The 16,719-nt window shown below is 39.2% G+C and overlaps 1 protein-coding gene across 1 annotated transcript in view; it reads left to right on the forward strand.

Annotated features, from left to right (window-relative positions):
- Ghr (growth hormone receptor) overlaps positions 1 to 16,719 on the forward strand; it is a 238,063-nt gene that overhangs the window by 110,440 nt on the left and 110,904 nt on the right. The window contains exon 2 of the mRNA XM_042690566.1: positions 4,939 to 5,019. Within this exon, the coding sequence (XP_042546500.1) occupies positions 4,950 to 5,019 (70 nt within the window). The 5' untranslated portion in view covers positions 4,939 to 4,949. The remainder of the gene's footprint in view (positions 1 to 4,938; positions 5,020 to 16,719) is intronic.

A 16,719-nucleotide genomic window follows, 5' to 3' on the forward strand; every position in this document is an offset into this window, starting at 1 on the left:
CAGACCTGAAGGTCACTCTAAGGAGTGGTAGCCACCCCAGAGGAGTGCCATCCCAAGGTAAAGCAGGGGTGGGGGTGTGGAGGCTGATTATTTACTACCTGAACTAAATGGGCCTAGTGTTGCCTAGGAAGGGAGCATGCCAGACTATGGAAGAGGGAAGGAGCATGCTAAGCTACGGGAAGGGAGCTCATTGGGTTAACAGTCACTCTTTCATCATTCTCCCCCATCGCTCCCAACCCAATCCTTCCCCTCAATTTTCTTAGCTTCAAAGGACCATAGGACATGAATTGCATGTTATGACTGCATCCCTCCCCCTTAACATACTTTGTGATGTTTATTTGGGAAAAATGCCATGGGAGCTTTTCACTATAGTCTATTTGCATTTTTAATTAATATTCTTTATCTCAATGTAATAACTCCTTTTTCTTTAGTCTTTGTTCTTATAGCTTCAGCTTCCCACTAAACATTTCTAACATTTCTAAAAATCAGCACTCTAGTATCCAAAACAATCACGTGGCCTTCCCCTAAACAACTTAGATCCCGATGTCCTGATTTCTGCTAGTAGCATGGCCTTTCATCCACACAACTATTCCATCATTTGTCATAGATGTCTTTCCTTCTTAACTCTTGGCACAGTCATCCCCAAATCTGAATATGTTCTCATGCAATTAGGTGAAGAAGCCAGGAAATGAAGCTTCATCCTAAGGAAAGCCCATTTTTGCACCTCTTATCTATACAAAATACCTAGTGAATATCTGATTAATATGAGTTAAAGAGGCTATTTCTATTCTGTCCTTATCTTCCAATCCAATTTTATTTCATATATATATAAATTTGAATCTTTTTGTCTACCCACCAATCTCTTAGAATATTTCCTAAATACACTTGGAACTCATTCCCAGACTAGACCATTCTTTGTAAGCTTTTGCCCTCAAATTTCACCACAGCTTTTCTTCCTTCCCCTCACCCATCACAATCTCATCTTTCATTCAATTCTGACTTTGAAGCCTTTCAATTCAGTAGCTAATTTTCCCCTAAACTTTCCATTTTTAGATATGTCCCTTCTCTTCAGTTTCAAGTGCCTATATTTCCTGATTCTTGAAGTTAGGAACCATGACTTTCATTGCTTTTGCATTCATCTCCATAGTGCTTTCCTTGCACAATGCTAAGAGACACTTAAGAATTTAAGAAAATCTACTGATATCAAATGTAAAAGCATTGAACCAATTGCTTTCTTTGCCTTGAGGTGCTTATCAGTCTGGAAGGAAAAATGTCATCTCTAACCTCCATCTCTTCTCCATGTATTTATGGACTGTGTTCCAGCCACAGAATGAAAATCAGTCTAGCATAGGTCTGGTTATGTAATTTGGAAGCCTTCTCTGCTGGGCAGTCCATGGAGTTAAAACCCACGCCAGCAGGATTACAGTGGTTTTCAACTAACTCTCCCTTGAGGAAGGGGAAGGCAGGCAAAATGCCTCAGGCATTGAGGGAAGAAATGGTGTGAGTTCCATTATTCAAGAAGAGGACCTCATTTTTTCCCTCTCACTGAAAACCTTGCTATGAAGCTGGAGCCAAACAAGGAACAAATACCATAAGAAATTTAAAGAAGGATTTTCCTTAGGAAAGTATTGCAAGCTTAAGTACAAAATTACTAAGGTATAATTTAATAGATTCTTCTGAAGAAATGCTTAACTCTACTTAAGTTATAAGTAGACCTCTGATGACTTTAGTTTGAATGGATGCTTATACCTCAGGGCTCATATATGTGCATGTATATATAAATATATATGTATATGTATATATGTGTATATATATATTTGCATATATATGTATTAGATGAGTTTGGGTATTTGGGCACATAGAGTTTGGAGAAAGGGATTTCTTCCTCACATTAGACACACCATTGATACATTATGTTAAAATACCAAATTTGGTGTGGCATCATGCCATCCTTCCTTGAGGACATTTTAAATCAAAAGTAATAAAGGGAAATTTTTCTGCCATCCAGAAGCTCCCATGTGGAACTCTACAGAGCTGATGTGGGCAGCGTATGAATCCAATCTACCAAATGTCAGACTCCAGACAACTCTGGAGTCACATGATAACATTAGAGTGTTCTCCGGAGAGTATATAGAAGGCTTCTTTCTAAAATCAGATCCTTGGAACAAACAGCCACGGAAGGGAAAAGAGAGATTAGGTTCTAGTTAAGCAGTTAGTTCCTACTGAATCCAACCATATTTGATCATCCTCTTGTGGTTCACATTCCAAATTAGAATAGTAGAGATCAATGGATGAGGTGACACAGGGCAAGATGCATGAGACCCATGAAGTGACTCATTAAATTGAAATCTCTTGGTACAACTACTTAAAGATAATTTTGAAAAATTTTAAGAATTGTATAGTCCAGTCCTTCTGCAACACGTCCGGTGGCACCGAACTTCTCTCATCTCCCATGTGGAAGAGTGGCAATTTTAGTTACCTCTTTTTCTGCTGTGGGAGGATAGTTAATTTTGCTTTGAGATTCCAGATTGCTTGTTTTTGTTTTTGTTTTTTTGAGATGGAATGTGCTCAACAGAGCTCTGCCTGCTATATTTCCATTAGAAATTGTAAACCAAGCTGTGTGGATCACATCTGTAATCCCAGCTATTCTAGACTTTGGGAAGCAAAGATCTGGAAGATCACACGCTGAGGTTAACTCAGGCAAGTGTTCACTCAATGGAAAAAAATAATCAAAGGCCCAAAGAGGACTAGGGACTGGCAATTGGAAGATTGCTTATCTAAGCAAGTGTGAGGTCCGTGGTTCAAATGCCAATACTGTTTGTTTGTTTGTTTGTTTGTTTGTTTGTTTTTAAAGAAAAAGACACTTTAAATGCCTTACTTGGGAGAAATGGAGTTCACTTACAGTCAGTGTTCAAATGTTTCAGGACTGGAGCTGGGAGCATAACTCCATTATAAGTGTGCATACAGTCGTGTGCTTGGCTAACGTGGGCAAAGCCTTGTGGTTGATCCCAGCCACTGTGAAAGAAAGAAGGCACAAATGTTTGGGGATTGAAGAGGGGTCACCTATGTTACTTGTGAAGCCAGTTGTCACTTATTTATGGTGTCTCCCAGGGCTCTCTGAAATGTCCAAAGAGGTGATTTCTAAACCACTGACAGCACTCTTCTGAGAAATGAAAACTTACTTTTACTTTTACTCTGTAGAGAAGAATAAAAGACACTGCGAATTTGGGAGTTCACTGATAGCATATGCCAGTGGAAGCTTTTTCCCTCACATATGACGGGGAGTGGCTAATAAAACTAATAGTGTATACAACCCAGTCCTTGATGTGTTCTCCATTCAGAAAATGAAAATATGTGAAAGGAAATACCTGGAAATCAACAGCATGGCATATCCAGCCTGATGCTTGGTTTTAGCCTTTTTTTAAATGCATTTATGCCTGAGGCTTCAAACTGATTACATAGCCTGTAAACCCTAGGAGTAAAGGACACAGGGCGGAGCAGTTCACTGATTCACATGGCACAGTAGAGGAGAGTGACGCAAGGCCATTAGTCCACAGACTCCCAGGTTAAGAATTAAAAACCTGGATGTTGTAATAACTGCAACCGATGTCTGTAAAGTTATGTTTGCAGACAGCTGTGTTCCTTATGCTCATGGGTGTGCACATATGTCTGGAGATAGCAGAAGATATTCACTGTCTTCTCTTCAGTAAGAATATTTCCAGAACCTAAAATGACTTAGAACAAAAAAGACTGAGTGCTTGTCCACTATCTAAAAGTATAGAACACTAGACATTGTATAATAATGAATTCATTGTATTCATAATGACATTGTGCCAGGGCATGCTATAGACTCATGAAAACAAGCATTCCTGCTCATTGTTTCAGCTTGATTAGAGATAGCAAGAAGGGCTATTTCATTATTGTAATAATAGTACTAATATTTTTTAAAAGGCTATTCTGCAAGTGGTGATGTATGGCTGTCTCTTGTGAATAATGCACCTTTATGGAAATATAACAGCTTAGCTTAAAAGAGTTGGCCTTGGTGATCAGATAACAGCAACAGCTCTATAAAAGTCAATGTGTTGGGTTCATTTCCAATCAGCCCAAACTTTTCTCTAGAGAATCCTGAATGTGTAGGCACCATGGGCCTTTTGTGTGTTTTTTGTTTTTCCTAGAGAAGCTTCTTTCCTCCAGATAAAGATACGTGCTAACTGAGGCTTGACAATCAACTTCCTGGTCCTTTAGACTGAACAACTCAGGTGCAGCCACACATGGAATTCAAAATAGCTAGCAAGGCCAGAACTCATCCCAGCTGGAGTCTGAAGGGGTTCACATTCCTGAGTCATTCAAAGCCCATAGGCCTCATAAAGTCAAAACCTGCTGAGCCTCTGGGATGTTTTGTTTTCTTTTGCCTCTCACCTTCCTTCTGCCTCCTTTCTAGTTATTCCTCCTTGAGAAAGCTCATTAGTGCAGTGTTTCCAGTGTTAATTGAGCTCATTTGATTCCAAGGAAATATTGCGGTAGATTGCTTCGTTTTTTTTTCCTTTTAAGGCCTGTCCAGCCTGCAGTCCCATGATTGGTGATCCTAATGGGTAGTGGGTTTTTCCCCCTATTTCTGGATCAAATTAAACTGAAACTCACTGTCCCTGTTACTGAAGTTGTGGGAGGGGGTGGAAAGCATTTGCTAGAAGGTAATTCTGGAGGTGTCAGACAGGAAGTGAACATCTCTAGTGTTCATGTCATTTCCTGAGGTGAGCCCCCTATGGGAAGTAGAATTTATTACAACCTACTCTTGGCCTTCATGAAACTCGGGAGCCATGAAAGACTTCCTAGGATACCTCTTCTGACTGAGACATCAGCACTCACAGTTTATTCCTTTCATGGCAGCCATCTGCTTTTCATTGCTTGGCTTCATCTTGCTCTTTTTTCTGATTGCAGGTCCCACAGGTATGGATCTTTGGCAGCTGCTGTTGACCTTGGCACTGGCAGGCTCCAGCGATGCTTTTTCTGGGAGTGAGGGTGAGTACTGCTTTCCCAGTCCCAACCCTGGTGTTACAAAACAACCCAAAACTTTGTCAAATCCGAATTCTTTGGGCAATTTAGTTACAAATTAAAGTTTTAGGTATCTACTAACAGAAAGTGTGTCTTAGCTGTAGTATCATAAACTAACAGGACTTCTCTGCATATGTTGCACAAAGAATACAGTAGTGAGCTTTGGTATCTGATATTTTCATATTGTCAAGAAATGCTTCAGAGCATGCTAAGGGCTTTTATATCGAAGGCAAGCCTGGTGTCTGGTCCTCAGACCCTGGAAGAGGTATTGAAATAGCACTGAAGAGTTATTAAGCTACTGATCACCCAGCTCAACGATGGCTAAGGATATCATCGTCTCTTCCACAGCTGAGAATTCAGCCGTCTTAATCATATTCTCCTAGAGAGGAAATTGCAGGTTTCAAATGCATTTCACTTCTCACTCTCTGTGTGATTATCGTTTGCCTGAGTTTGAGAGGATAGACACCTGAAATAGTTGAATGATATACCCAGAAGTCATGAATTTCCTTGGCCATCTATAATTTTCCCTTCTTTTTTATACCTTTCTTCTTGTAGACAAGTCTCAACACTTTCAAACCTACACTTTTCATAGTAGACATAATAGAAACCAGGAAGAGTAATGAAAGCAAAAAAGAAAAAAAAGCATTTTTCTCTCTGAAAGAAAACTGTGCTTCTTAAGAAGTAGGCTACTTTTTCAAAGATCATTTTGAGGTTTGATTATTTACATTACTTGAGCTTTACCTGAGGACAGGAACAACACTGAACTCTGATGTTGCTTTAAAAGCAGCTAACTTCCTTACTCAACACCCAACTCATATTGGAAAACACAGTTTAACAGCAGACTTAGCACCTTCAGATGTCCTCCCTGACCTTGGAGCCAAAAATAAATACACAGCAGAGAGCTGCTAAGGGTGACCAGAGTAACTTAGAAAATGCAAGGGGTAAAATATGCTATTCTAGCTCTTAAAGCAATTCAAAAATATTTATAGAAAAGAAGTCATAATTGTTTGAAATATTTTTGGGTCTCTCTAGTGTAATAATGTCAACACTATGCAAGTCAAATGTGGAGAAAAAGGAGGCTTCGTTTTAACAGCCTTTCTCATGGCTGGTTTTAGACTCTGGTTCTGAGCCAAAGAATTACAGCTCAGATCCTCTGCTCTTCCAAACTCATGGTGGTTTAATCTCTCCTTTCTTCACTAAGGTGACTTTCTCTCTATAGGGCGAGGGTTGAGGATTTTTTTAAACCTGTGAAGGAAAAAGTATGGTGTAAGACTAAAGAAATTTCAAAAGAAATTCTTAAAAAAAATAGTTTAAAAGCTCAAATGATATCTTCGCTCTAGAGAACTTGCAGATAGCATCCATTTCAGCTGCTTCCACATTTTAGTAAAATAAAGCTTGAAGAAAAATTATTAGTTAGTTTTGAAAAATACATGTTGTGTGTGCATTTATGGTAGACAGCACGTTATAAAGCACATGTATAGTACAATGTATTTGTATTATACAAAACATTGTGTATGATATTCTATGTAATGTATTTGTACTCTGCTAAACGTTGTATAATACAATGGTCACTCTCATGGCACTAATTACCATATTGGTCTTCTTAATTGTTATCCATCCCTTACCTTCCACCCCCTAAGAGAAGCTTGGCAGAAATCTTGAATACAATCACTACTTTTAACTATGCTCTTCATGCTGTACAATAGACCACTGGTTTTATTTGTTTTACATATTTCCTGCTATGTGTACCCTTTGGCGTGTAATCTTCCCATGTCTTTCCCCTTACTTTAACCTGGAACTCAGTATTATCTATCTCTTCTTTCGCATCTGTTTTTTTAAAGATTCTAAATATAAACGAGATCATATAATATTCTTCTAAGTTCACTTAGCCCAATGTCCTTTAGGTCCATCTATATCATGACAAACACTAAGATTTCTTACCTTAAGCTGAATAGGACTCCATTTTATATGTGTACAATACATACACACTTTGGAATATGTACATGTGTATGTGGATATATATATATATATATAAATATAATTGTTTCTTTATTCATCTATTGATGGTTGTTTAATATCTTGACTAGTGTGAATAATGATGAGTGAACACAGCAGTGCACATATCTTAACTTCATTTCTTTCATCATCTGGTCTTAATGTTAACCATTTGTTTTGCTTTGCTTTTTAATGATTTTGTGTTCGAGGAAAAGCAGAGTATAAGAACCTGCAATGGTTTATAGTAAAGATAAATCAAATATCCTACCAGTATTTAACATTTTCTTTTCTTTTTTTCTTGTTGAGCTAACCAAAATTTCACTGGAGTATATGGGTACTCTAGAATCCTTCCTTAAAATGGCCTGGAGATAAAGGATGGAGTAGCAGGTCCAGGTTAGCATGTGCATGCATGTGCATTTGCCAGTTTTGGTCACTTACCTAATAGGTTTGGCCAAAGTCATCACATGTCATGACATGCACCTCAGATGACATTCATGGGCCATGTGCTTTTTTTCCACCAGATCAGAATCAACTCATTCATTCTGTTTTTATTTTCTCTCCTATTGTAAACAGCAGGCTAAACAGACAGGTGAATGTGTGTGTGTGTGTGTGTGTAAGTCCTGGGACTTGAATTGAGGACCTGGTCCCTGAGCTTAAGTTTAGCACTCTCCCACTTAAGCCACAGCTTCACTTCCGGTTTTTTGATGGTTAATTGGAGATATGAATCTCATAGACTTTTCCTGCCTGGGCTGACTTTGAACTGCAATCCTCAGATCTTAGCCTCCTGAATAGGTAAGATTACAGGCTTAAGCCACCAGCACCCTGCCTAAGACTTTTTAAAATACATGCACTGTTTGAGTCTTATAAGTTACTTGTTGGTTCTGGTTGATCAGTGAAAAATGTAATGGCACTGGTGAACTGGTGAGTGACTTTAGAAGCATCACCTTTAGAAAAGTCACCCAAGAGCTGATAGAAGGTGACAGATCTGTATCCTAGGCAAGGTTGGCTCTTGGAATAGGTTTCCCCTCCCTTGAGGAGACGAATAATTACAACTATACAGGGCTTGAAAGATTGTTTTTTCATTAACTATAATTGGCCTTACGAGATTTCATGAGAACCAAACATGAAACAATGCCCTCATTGTATTAGCTAGTGTTATAATAGACATTTATCCCTCTCTGTCTCTCATCCTTAATATGAAGCACTATATCTGCCCCCCTCAGTGCAAGTTACAGTCTCAGAAAGAATTGCTTATTGCAAAATCAAGAATGTTCAACAATGCCTCATTTTTACAGGGCTGTACCAGGTTGGCTTATCAAGTGGTTATATCAAATTTCTCCTCCTGGAATATGGTTAATGAGAAATAGGTTTAAAAACCTGATGGATATAAAATATGTCTCTTATAAAATATATCATATGCTTTACAACAAATCATTCTACAGCTGAGCACCCCATTGGTCCTTCACATTTGGCCATGAAGATCAATTTAGCTGAGACATGAATAGCTTCTAATAATAAATGAGAACTGTAGATATATAAAGTATAGATTGTACATGGGAGACAGATCATCAAGATGCTCTGAACAAAATTAATCAAGGTATCCAGGTGCCGGTGGCTCATGCCTGTAAGCCTAGCTTCTCAGGAGGCTGAGATCTGAGGATCCAAGCCAGCCCAGGCAGGAAAGTCTATGAGACTCTTATCTCCAATAAACCACTAGAAAACCAGAAGTGGCACTGTGGCTCAAGCGGTAGAGCACTTGCCTTGGGCTGAAGAAATGAGGGACAGCGCCCAAGCCCAGAGTTCAAGCCCCACAACCGACCAAAAAAAAAAAAAACCATCGTACAAGTCTCAAATTTTTAAGGCCAGTGCTCTACTACCCCTTGAGCTATAATTCTGCTTCTGGCTTTATTGGTAATTTGTTGGAGATAAGAGTCTCGTGGACTTTCCTGCTAGGACTGGCTTTGAACTCTGATAATCAGATCTCAGCTAGGCTGACAGCCATGAACCATCAGCTCCTCAGCTACCATTCTCAATTCTTAAGAGTGTTTAGTTAGTGGGCAGCTCCTCTTATGTTTGTTAGTAGCTTAATACTTACACCTACTTTTTAATTTTTTGTATATATCTTTATTGTAAAGATACTGTACAGAGGGGTTACAGTTACATGAGTAAGGTAATGAGTACATTTCCTATCGAACATTGTTACCTCCTCCTTTGGTTTTCCCCTATCATACCTTCTCTCCCTACCTCCCCGACTCCTCCCCCCAAGTTGTAAAGTTCATTTTCAACATAGTGTCTTGTATGTCTCATTGTTACAATGGGTCAACCTTATCCTTGTTTTAGCATTTTGTTATTTCCCTTCCCCTCTCCTGATTAGAAAAATGTATAAACAAGATGCAGGGCACCAGAATCAAATACAGTGAAAACAGGAGTTATACTATGAGGGAAGAACATACAAAAGAAACAAAAAAACCACATAGCACATTATAAATACATTAAAACCAACAGCAAGAAAGATAAAAACACTTGTGTCCCTATCTTGGGGTTCATTTCGCTTAACATCATCTTATATGGTCATATGTACATAGTTTTGATCTTTTCTGCTTGTCCTAGACATATACTAGTTATTGCAAATAAGGCAAACCATGGGACCTATGCTTCTTTGGAACTGGCCTACTTCACTTAATATGATTTTTTCCAAGTCTTTCCATTTCCTAACAAATGGGGTGGTGTCATTCTTTCTGATGGAGGCATAGAATTCCAGTGTGTGTGTGTGTGTGTGTGTGTGTGTGTGTGTTTGTCACATTTTCTGATCCATTCATCTACTGAGGGGCATCTGGGTTGGTTCCATATATTAGCTATGGTAAATAATGCTGCAATAAACATAGTTGTGCTGGTAGCTTTAGTATAGCCTTGTTTGTGGAATTTTCAGTTTTTAAATACATCCTACTCTACTATCATTGAAGCTCCACAGAGTCCTAAAAAGTTACCAAGACATGTTAGAGACATTTCAAGAATGTATTAGAATCAGAGTTGCAGTGAATAAACATTAAAGCTCTTCCCTGGTATAAACATGTTCAGTAACAAACAGTTCAAAGCTTTGCCTCACTGGTAGGTTGTGTACTTTAACTTGAAGTCTCGGTAGTTATCCAGGCCAAGAAGAAATCATATAGTCCTCTCTAGTGCCATGGCCTAGGTCCATGTATTAGCAATCCTGTGTCACATTGCCCTTCTGGTATCACAAGTTACCTTGACATTGAAATTCAGTGGGTTGCAACAGGCCTCATAAATCTGCATGGTGCCAGCAGGAGTTGTTAGCTTAGACCTTTTTAGATAAGGACTTTCAGCAAGTTTTATCCTTTATGGTTTTGAAGAGGAATTTTTAATGTATGCTCCCAACTCAAAGGAGCTCAGCATTTATAGACGAAAAGTCAGAGATGTCAACATAATTCAAATATGAACCTCTCAGGCTATTAAAGGGTTAGAGTTTTCTTTTATATAGTTTTATTTTATTTTATTTTTGTCGGTCATGGGGCCTGAACTCTGGGCCTGGGTGCTGACCCTCAGCTCTTCAGCTCAAGGCGAGCGCTCTACACTTAAGCCACTGTGCCACTTCCTGTTTTCTAATGGTTTCTTGGAGATACGAGTCTCACAGTCTTTCTTGCCTAGGCCAGCTTTGAATGGCAATCCTCAGATCTCAGCCTCCTAAGTAGCTAGGATTACCGGTGTGAGCCACCAGTGCCTGGCAACTTAATATAAAAATTTTTGTAATTATCTTTACGTACTTGTACAAGGGCATTGCCATTTTTAACTAGGTAGTAATACTATTCGATTTTCATTTTGGAAATTACTACTAACACTACTAGCAAGATAGAAGACCTGAGATGGATATAGCATAGAGGAAAAGGATTGTAACTGATCAAGAAAGAAATGATCTAAGTGTGGCAGGTAAAAATAAAACGATAAAAATGGAAAGAGATTGAGGACATGAAATCCCCAGCATTTAGTCTGGTTAACCTGTAGATTTTTTCCTCCTTTGGGAACTAACAGTGTTTCTTACTCGATTTCTGTTTCTACACTTGTAGTTAAATGTTATCAACATGAAGCCCTGACTCAGGTGTCACACAGTGAAGTGGAAGGAGTTGCTCAGTAGTGCTCCTCTGTGGACATGCTGAGTGCTACATGAAGGAGTACCTAAGCCACTCTTCTTAGACACCATTTTCCAGAACTCCTTTTGCCTGTGCCTGCCTGACATCCTACTGTTTACCCACTTCCCTGTATGTGTGGCTTGTGACAAGGTTTTGATTATCAACCACCCACTAAGGCACGATCTTGAATACAAAGGTCTGAACTTCCTCCCTGTGGCCCTTGATGCATCCACCACTAGATCCTAAGCCTGTGACAAAGCCCTTCACATTTCATCGTTGTGAGAGTAGATGCTTACCTCAGAAAAGACCATAAAATGTAAGCAGAATTCGACAAGAGTCGCAAAGCTATGTGCTGGGCAGAATCCAGGCAGAATCTTGGAGGTTGGCTGAGCCCACACAGACGCTGACTCACACCTATGAGAAAACTGGCAGTGAGCGATTAGTTTATCTCCACTAATTAGTAAATAAAATAATCAAAACCACCCATGAATAATCCCATTTTGCCAATGCCGGTGATGGTCTATCTGTCCAATCTTTTTCCATGACTCCTAGTTCCAGGACAAGATCTGGTCCTGGGTTACAAGGTGTCACCACACCACTTTCCCTTTACCAAGTTCAGTAGCCTAAGCTGAGGCTCACATTATGAGGTACACAGGGAAGAGGCTAACAAAATATACGTGGTGGTTGGTGCAGGCAAAGAGCAGCACGTAGAAACACATGGTTGTCCATCTCTGGCTAAGGGCTGACACAGGCTCAGCTATACAGAAATCCATGCCAGTTTACACTAGCCAAGCCAGCCTCTACTGAGTCCCTCAGTCATGCAGTATGTTTGCCCTAGGAAAACCCTCTCAAAAAGCACCTGCCTTTGGTGGTTTTCTTCTCATTGTGTGTTGAATGAAGTCAATGTGGTTTGTTTCCCAGGGCTGGTTTAAAACTTAATCTTCAACTGTGTCCAATGGACAGTTTGAACACAGGCATCTTTGAGGCCTGGCTCTGTTATGTTGGGACTGCTGCCTGCATATTCACACTGCCATGCACCTAACCTGTCATCGGATGCAATCACCTGCAGCCACAATTCCCCAGAAATACCTTTGTCTTTCATGAACAGCAGGCCCCACCATCCTGTGTTGGCTTTTTTGGCAACATTTATATAATGCTGTCAATAATGTAATCCTGAAACCCAGAGCATCACCTGTAGTTGACAATAAAAACTAACTGGGGAGGATGTGTAGCATAAATTACCCTTGGAAATCTGATCACACAGTTGCTCATACAGGGACTGTATTCCTCCGAGGGCTTCCTGATGATTCTAGAGGCTCAGAGACTTTCAGGAATTCCTCAACATCAGCTGACTTTTCTTCTGTTTCTATTCTCCAAATCTGTTCAAAATCAATCCACAGTATTTCACATGATTCACAGGAATCTCTGTGTAACAACTTACTTAATCAGGTCTGTATTACATTTCCCTAGCAAGATGGTACAGATTCGGATGTCGTAAACCCTGTTGCAACCACAGACAAAGCATTTCAGAGATGTTTTCTTAGATGCTCTCATTTAGAGGGTGGGTGGAAGATGTGTGTAGGGAGCTGGCATTGTTTCTATAGCCCTTTTCTAAATGGAATTGCAATCGCATCTGTGTTTTCATGTTGTATGTTGAGCTTGAAATAAATGGAATCAAATTGCTTTTGGATGACACAACAACCACTGCATACCTTTTGTGTTGTAATATTATGGATTTAAAACTCACTGACCTTCAGATCCATAAAGGATGTTTTGCTCATTCTGGTCATACCATTTGTCAGCATTGCAGTGGGGACCTTTATTTGTTGAAAGAACAAAGGAATCAACATCAGAAGCCTTACTTGGAACTTCTTGTCCTCTCCCACAATTGTTACTGCTGCTCTGTATATCCAGTCCTAACCAGGGAAGGATTAAGTTGGAACCCCCTTGCAATGGAAAGTGTCTAGAAAGAGCTGTGGGGAATCGATATAGGAACTGGGATATGCGGGCTTTCCTTAGGGGTGAAATGATTTCATTTTCCTGCTGTTTATTCCCGATGCCACAGGACCAGAACTTGGCCCTAAACATGAATGCTTCTGAAGTTGCTGCCCTTCCTAAGTCTTGTCAACTATTTCCATGTGACTGAACTCTGTTTTCTATGCACCAGCCACTTGACAAGGTCCTGCCCTAAATGAACTGGTCACGCAGAGCTGTCCCCATACCACCTCTCTCTGTGTCCTACCTGTCAGATAAATCTCCTCAAATATTGACAGACAGAGATTTAGTAAGGTTTCCAAAGCCCAAATCCAAATTGTCTCTGTTCCCTTGGACAATGATCTTTACATGACAAGACACCCTAATGATGAATCCTATCCTATAGATACCTGGATCCATTTTTTCTGCTCAATTCCTTAAAGGTCTCTTCTTTCCTATATTCCAATGAAAGCCCATCTTGAAGTATAAAACTCTTAGGGTTGAAAGTAAAAGTTATACTTGTAAAATCTTAAGTTTCTTTGTCTTTTTACTATGGAAAGATATTTAAACATCATATTTAATATTACTTATATTCAAATAATATTTAAATATTAAAAATTATATTTAAAACTGCTAACAAATTTTTAAACAACATTTGGTGTACCTATGTACCATGCTAGTGCAGGAGCTTAGTTGAAACTATGGCCAGTTATCCCTGTGGCCAGGTGCCAAACTAACACATGTAAAGCCGGGTGCTGGTGGTTCACACCTATACTACTACTAGCCACTCCGGAGGCTGAGATCTGCAGATCATAGTTGGAAGCCAGCCAGAGACTTTTACCTTCACTTAATCACCAAAAAAGCTGGAAGCTGAGCTGTAGCTCAAGTGGTAGAGAACTAGCTTTGAGCATAAAAGCTGAGACAGTGTCCAGGTCTGAGTTCAAACCCTAGGACACACACACACAAACCCTAACATGCAAACATGAAGAGCCACTTCCTAAGAGACAAAAATCAAAAGGGTTTGAATTTTCTAAAGATTTTTACCTTTCACCAGCAAATAATTGTAATCAATACCAATCAAAATTAATTCAGTAGATTTAAACAGAAATTCTGCTGAAATGGCAATGTGTAGGACTTTTGTGATAGCTAGCTAGTATATTCATTTCCATTTCTACTCAGATGATTTCTGCAAGCACATTTTGCTTGTGTTATCTGCCTAGCTAAAGAAATATGGCTGGTGATGTAGTTCAGGCCTAGGTTCAATCCCAAGACAGCAAAAGAGAAAAAAAGGGAATCATAATAGTTGTATCAAAGAGACAGGAGATGGTTATATGAACTATAAATCCTCTAAAATTGAGATTGACTAACTTAACACTTAGACTCTCACTATTAAGCCTCATTATATTGTATGTGATACCATTATATAAAAGTATATTAATTATTATTTTGTATATTCACTATAATAAATGAGAGTATTATAAATGTATTTAGATGCATATTTTATTTCTTTTTGTGTTTGCTAATTAATATACTGGAGCTTGAACTTGGGTCCTAGGTGCAGACCCTCAGCTTTTTTGCTCAAAACTGGTGCTCTACCACTTGAGCCATGCCTCAAGTGAAGGTTAATTGGAGATAAAAGTCTCCTGTCTGGCTTCCAACTGGCTTCAACCTGTTGAGTAGCTTGGATTACAGGCATGAGCCGCTGGTATCCAGCTAATATATGCAGGTTTTTTTTAAAGAAAATTTGGTGAAATGTAAGTAATTTCCTCAAAGTGAATAAGTCTATCTTCTTGAGGCTAAATCAGTGAAGTTTCTAGAGTCCACCACCACCATTTCTCCTTTGAAAAGACTTCGTAAAGATTCCTCCTAAGGCATCCGCAGCACCTCCTGATACTGTCCAGCTCTGTTGTCTTATGACACCCCTACACTAGAATAGGGACGGACAAGAAGTGGCTTATGAATCAACTCTGAGTTTTCTCTTCTACATTGTTCTTGAGTTCCTCATCAACTATTGGTTGCCAGAGGAAAACAAAACCATCTCCTCTCTCCACAAACATGTTTACTGACATTTTTAACACGCAAAGCTTTCTCTCTCCTTGTAGTCTTAGCATTCTTTCTTTTGTAAAGGGACCAATAACATTGTTATTGGGTCATTTTTCTGAGTGGATTTATCTATACAAATCAGTGAAAGCACAACAAACCTCATAAAAAACCAAAGTCTGAATCATTGTATTGATGTTTTAGGAGTGAAAATAAAAAGGCATATTGTCAGGGAGGAAAGTGTATGAAGAAATGATTTTAAAAAACATGTAGAGAATTTGTCATTTAGTAATCCTATTTAATGGGGTAATAGAGCCATCAGCTAGTCTGTGATACAAATCCAGTTATCAGTGATCACTTTGAGGTTAGCAGTGCGATTCAGCATCCAGCTACAACATCCTATTTAATCTATATCTATTGTTGAATAATTCAGTCAAGGTAATAAGTACATCTTTTTGTGAAAAAGCATTTAAAGTATACCTGCTTAGTAATTTTCAAATACTGAATATAGTCACTGTGCCATACAATAATCTCTAGAACTTTTTCAGTCTAACTGACTTTGTACCTGGGGCTCCATCATCTCCCCACTTCTCTATCGCTGAGTCCTTCCCTCCTCCCTGCTCTGGCAACTGCTACCCTACTTTCTGCTCCAGAATTCCACTTTTTTAGATTTACCATAAAGGTGAGACCATGCAGCATTTGTCTTTCTATGCTTGGCTTATTTCACTTAGTATAATGTCTTCCATATACACCCAGTAACAAAATTTCTCTTTAAAAAAGAATTGAATCTTTTTTTAAAAATCCATTCTTATTCAGAAAGCTGTAAGAATCAAATGAAATAGCATGTAACACACTGGCCTAGCTACTGGTAAGAGCTCAGATTTTTTCATTGAAGGCCAATGCCCTCTTTGTTTACCTTTTCACTAAAGGAGGAAGAACAAAGACACTAGACTGTTGTTGCAAGAAAATACTTTCTCCTAATTACAATTATCCCAAAGTGTAATGAGTAGCCCAGGGCCAGAGGCTCACGCCTGTAATCCTAGCTACTCAGGTGGCTGAGATCTGAGGATCCCAGTTGAAAGCCAGCCTGGGCAGAAAAGGCCATGAGACTCTTATCTCCAATAAACCACCAGAAAACCGGAAGTGGTGCTGTGGCTCAAGTGGTAGAGCACTCGCCTTGAGCTGAAGAGCTGAGGGACAGCGCCCAGGACCAGAGTTCAAGCCCCATGACTGACTAAAAAAGAAAGAAAGAAGGAAGGAAAAAAGAAGGAAAGAAGGAAGGAAGGAAGAAGGAAAGAAAGAAAGAAAAGAGAGAGAGAGAGCAAGCAAGCAAGAAAGAAAGAAAGAAAAGAGAGAGAGAGAGCAAGCAAGCAAGAAAGAAAGAAAGAAAGAAAGAAACAGTACAATGAGTTACAGGCTTGGGGTTAAGTGGTTGGATATGCAGAGCAGACCTTCCAAGAGTGTTTTCTCAAACACAGCTTTGTATATTGTTTTGATTTTACCTAGTGGATTT

Source organism: Dipodomys spectabilis, unplaced genomic scaffold (genome assembly GCF_019054845.1).
Source record: "Dipodomys spectabilis isolate Male_0828 unplaced genomic scaffold, ASM1905484v1 ptg000138l, whole genome shotgun sequence".
In the NCBI taxonomy this organism is placed as follows: domain Eukaryota; kingdom Metazoa; phylum Chordata; class Mammalia; order Rodentia; family Heteromyidae; genus Dipodomys; species Dipodomys spectabilis.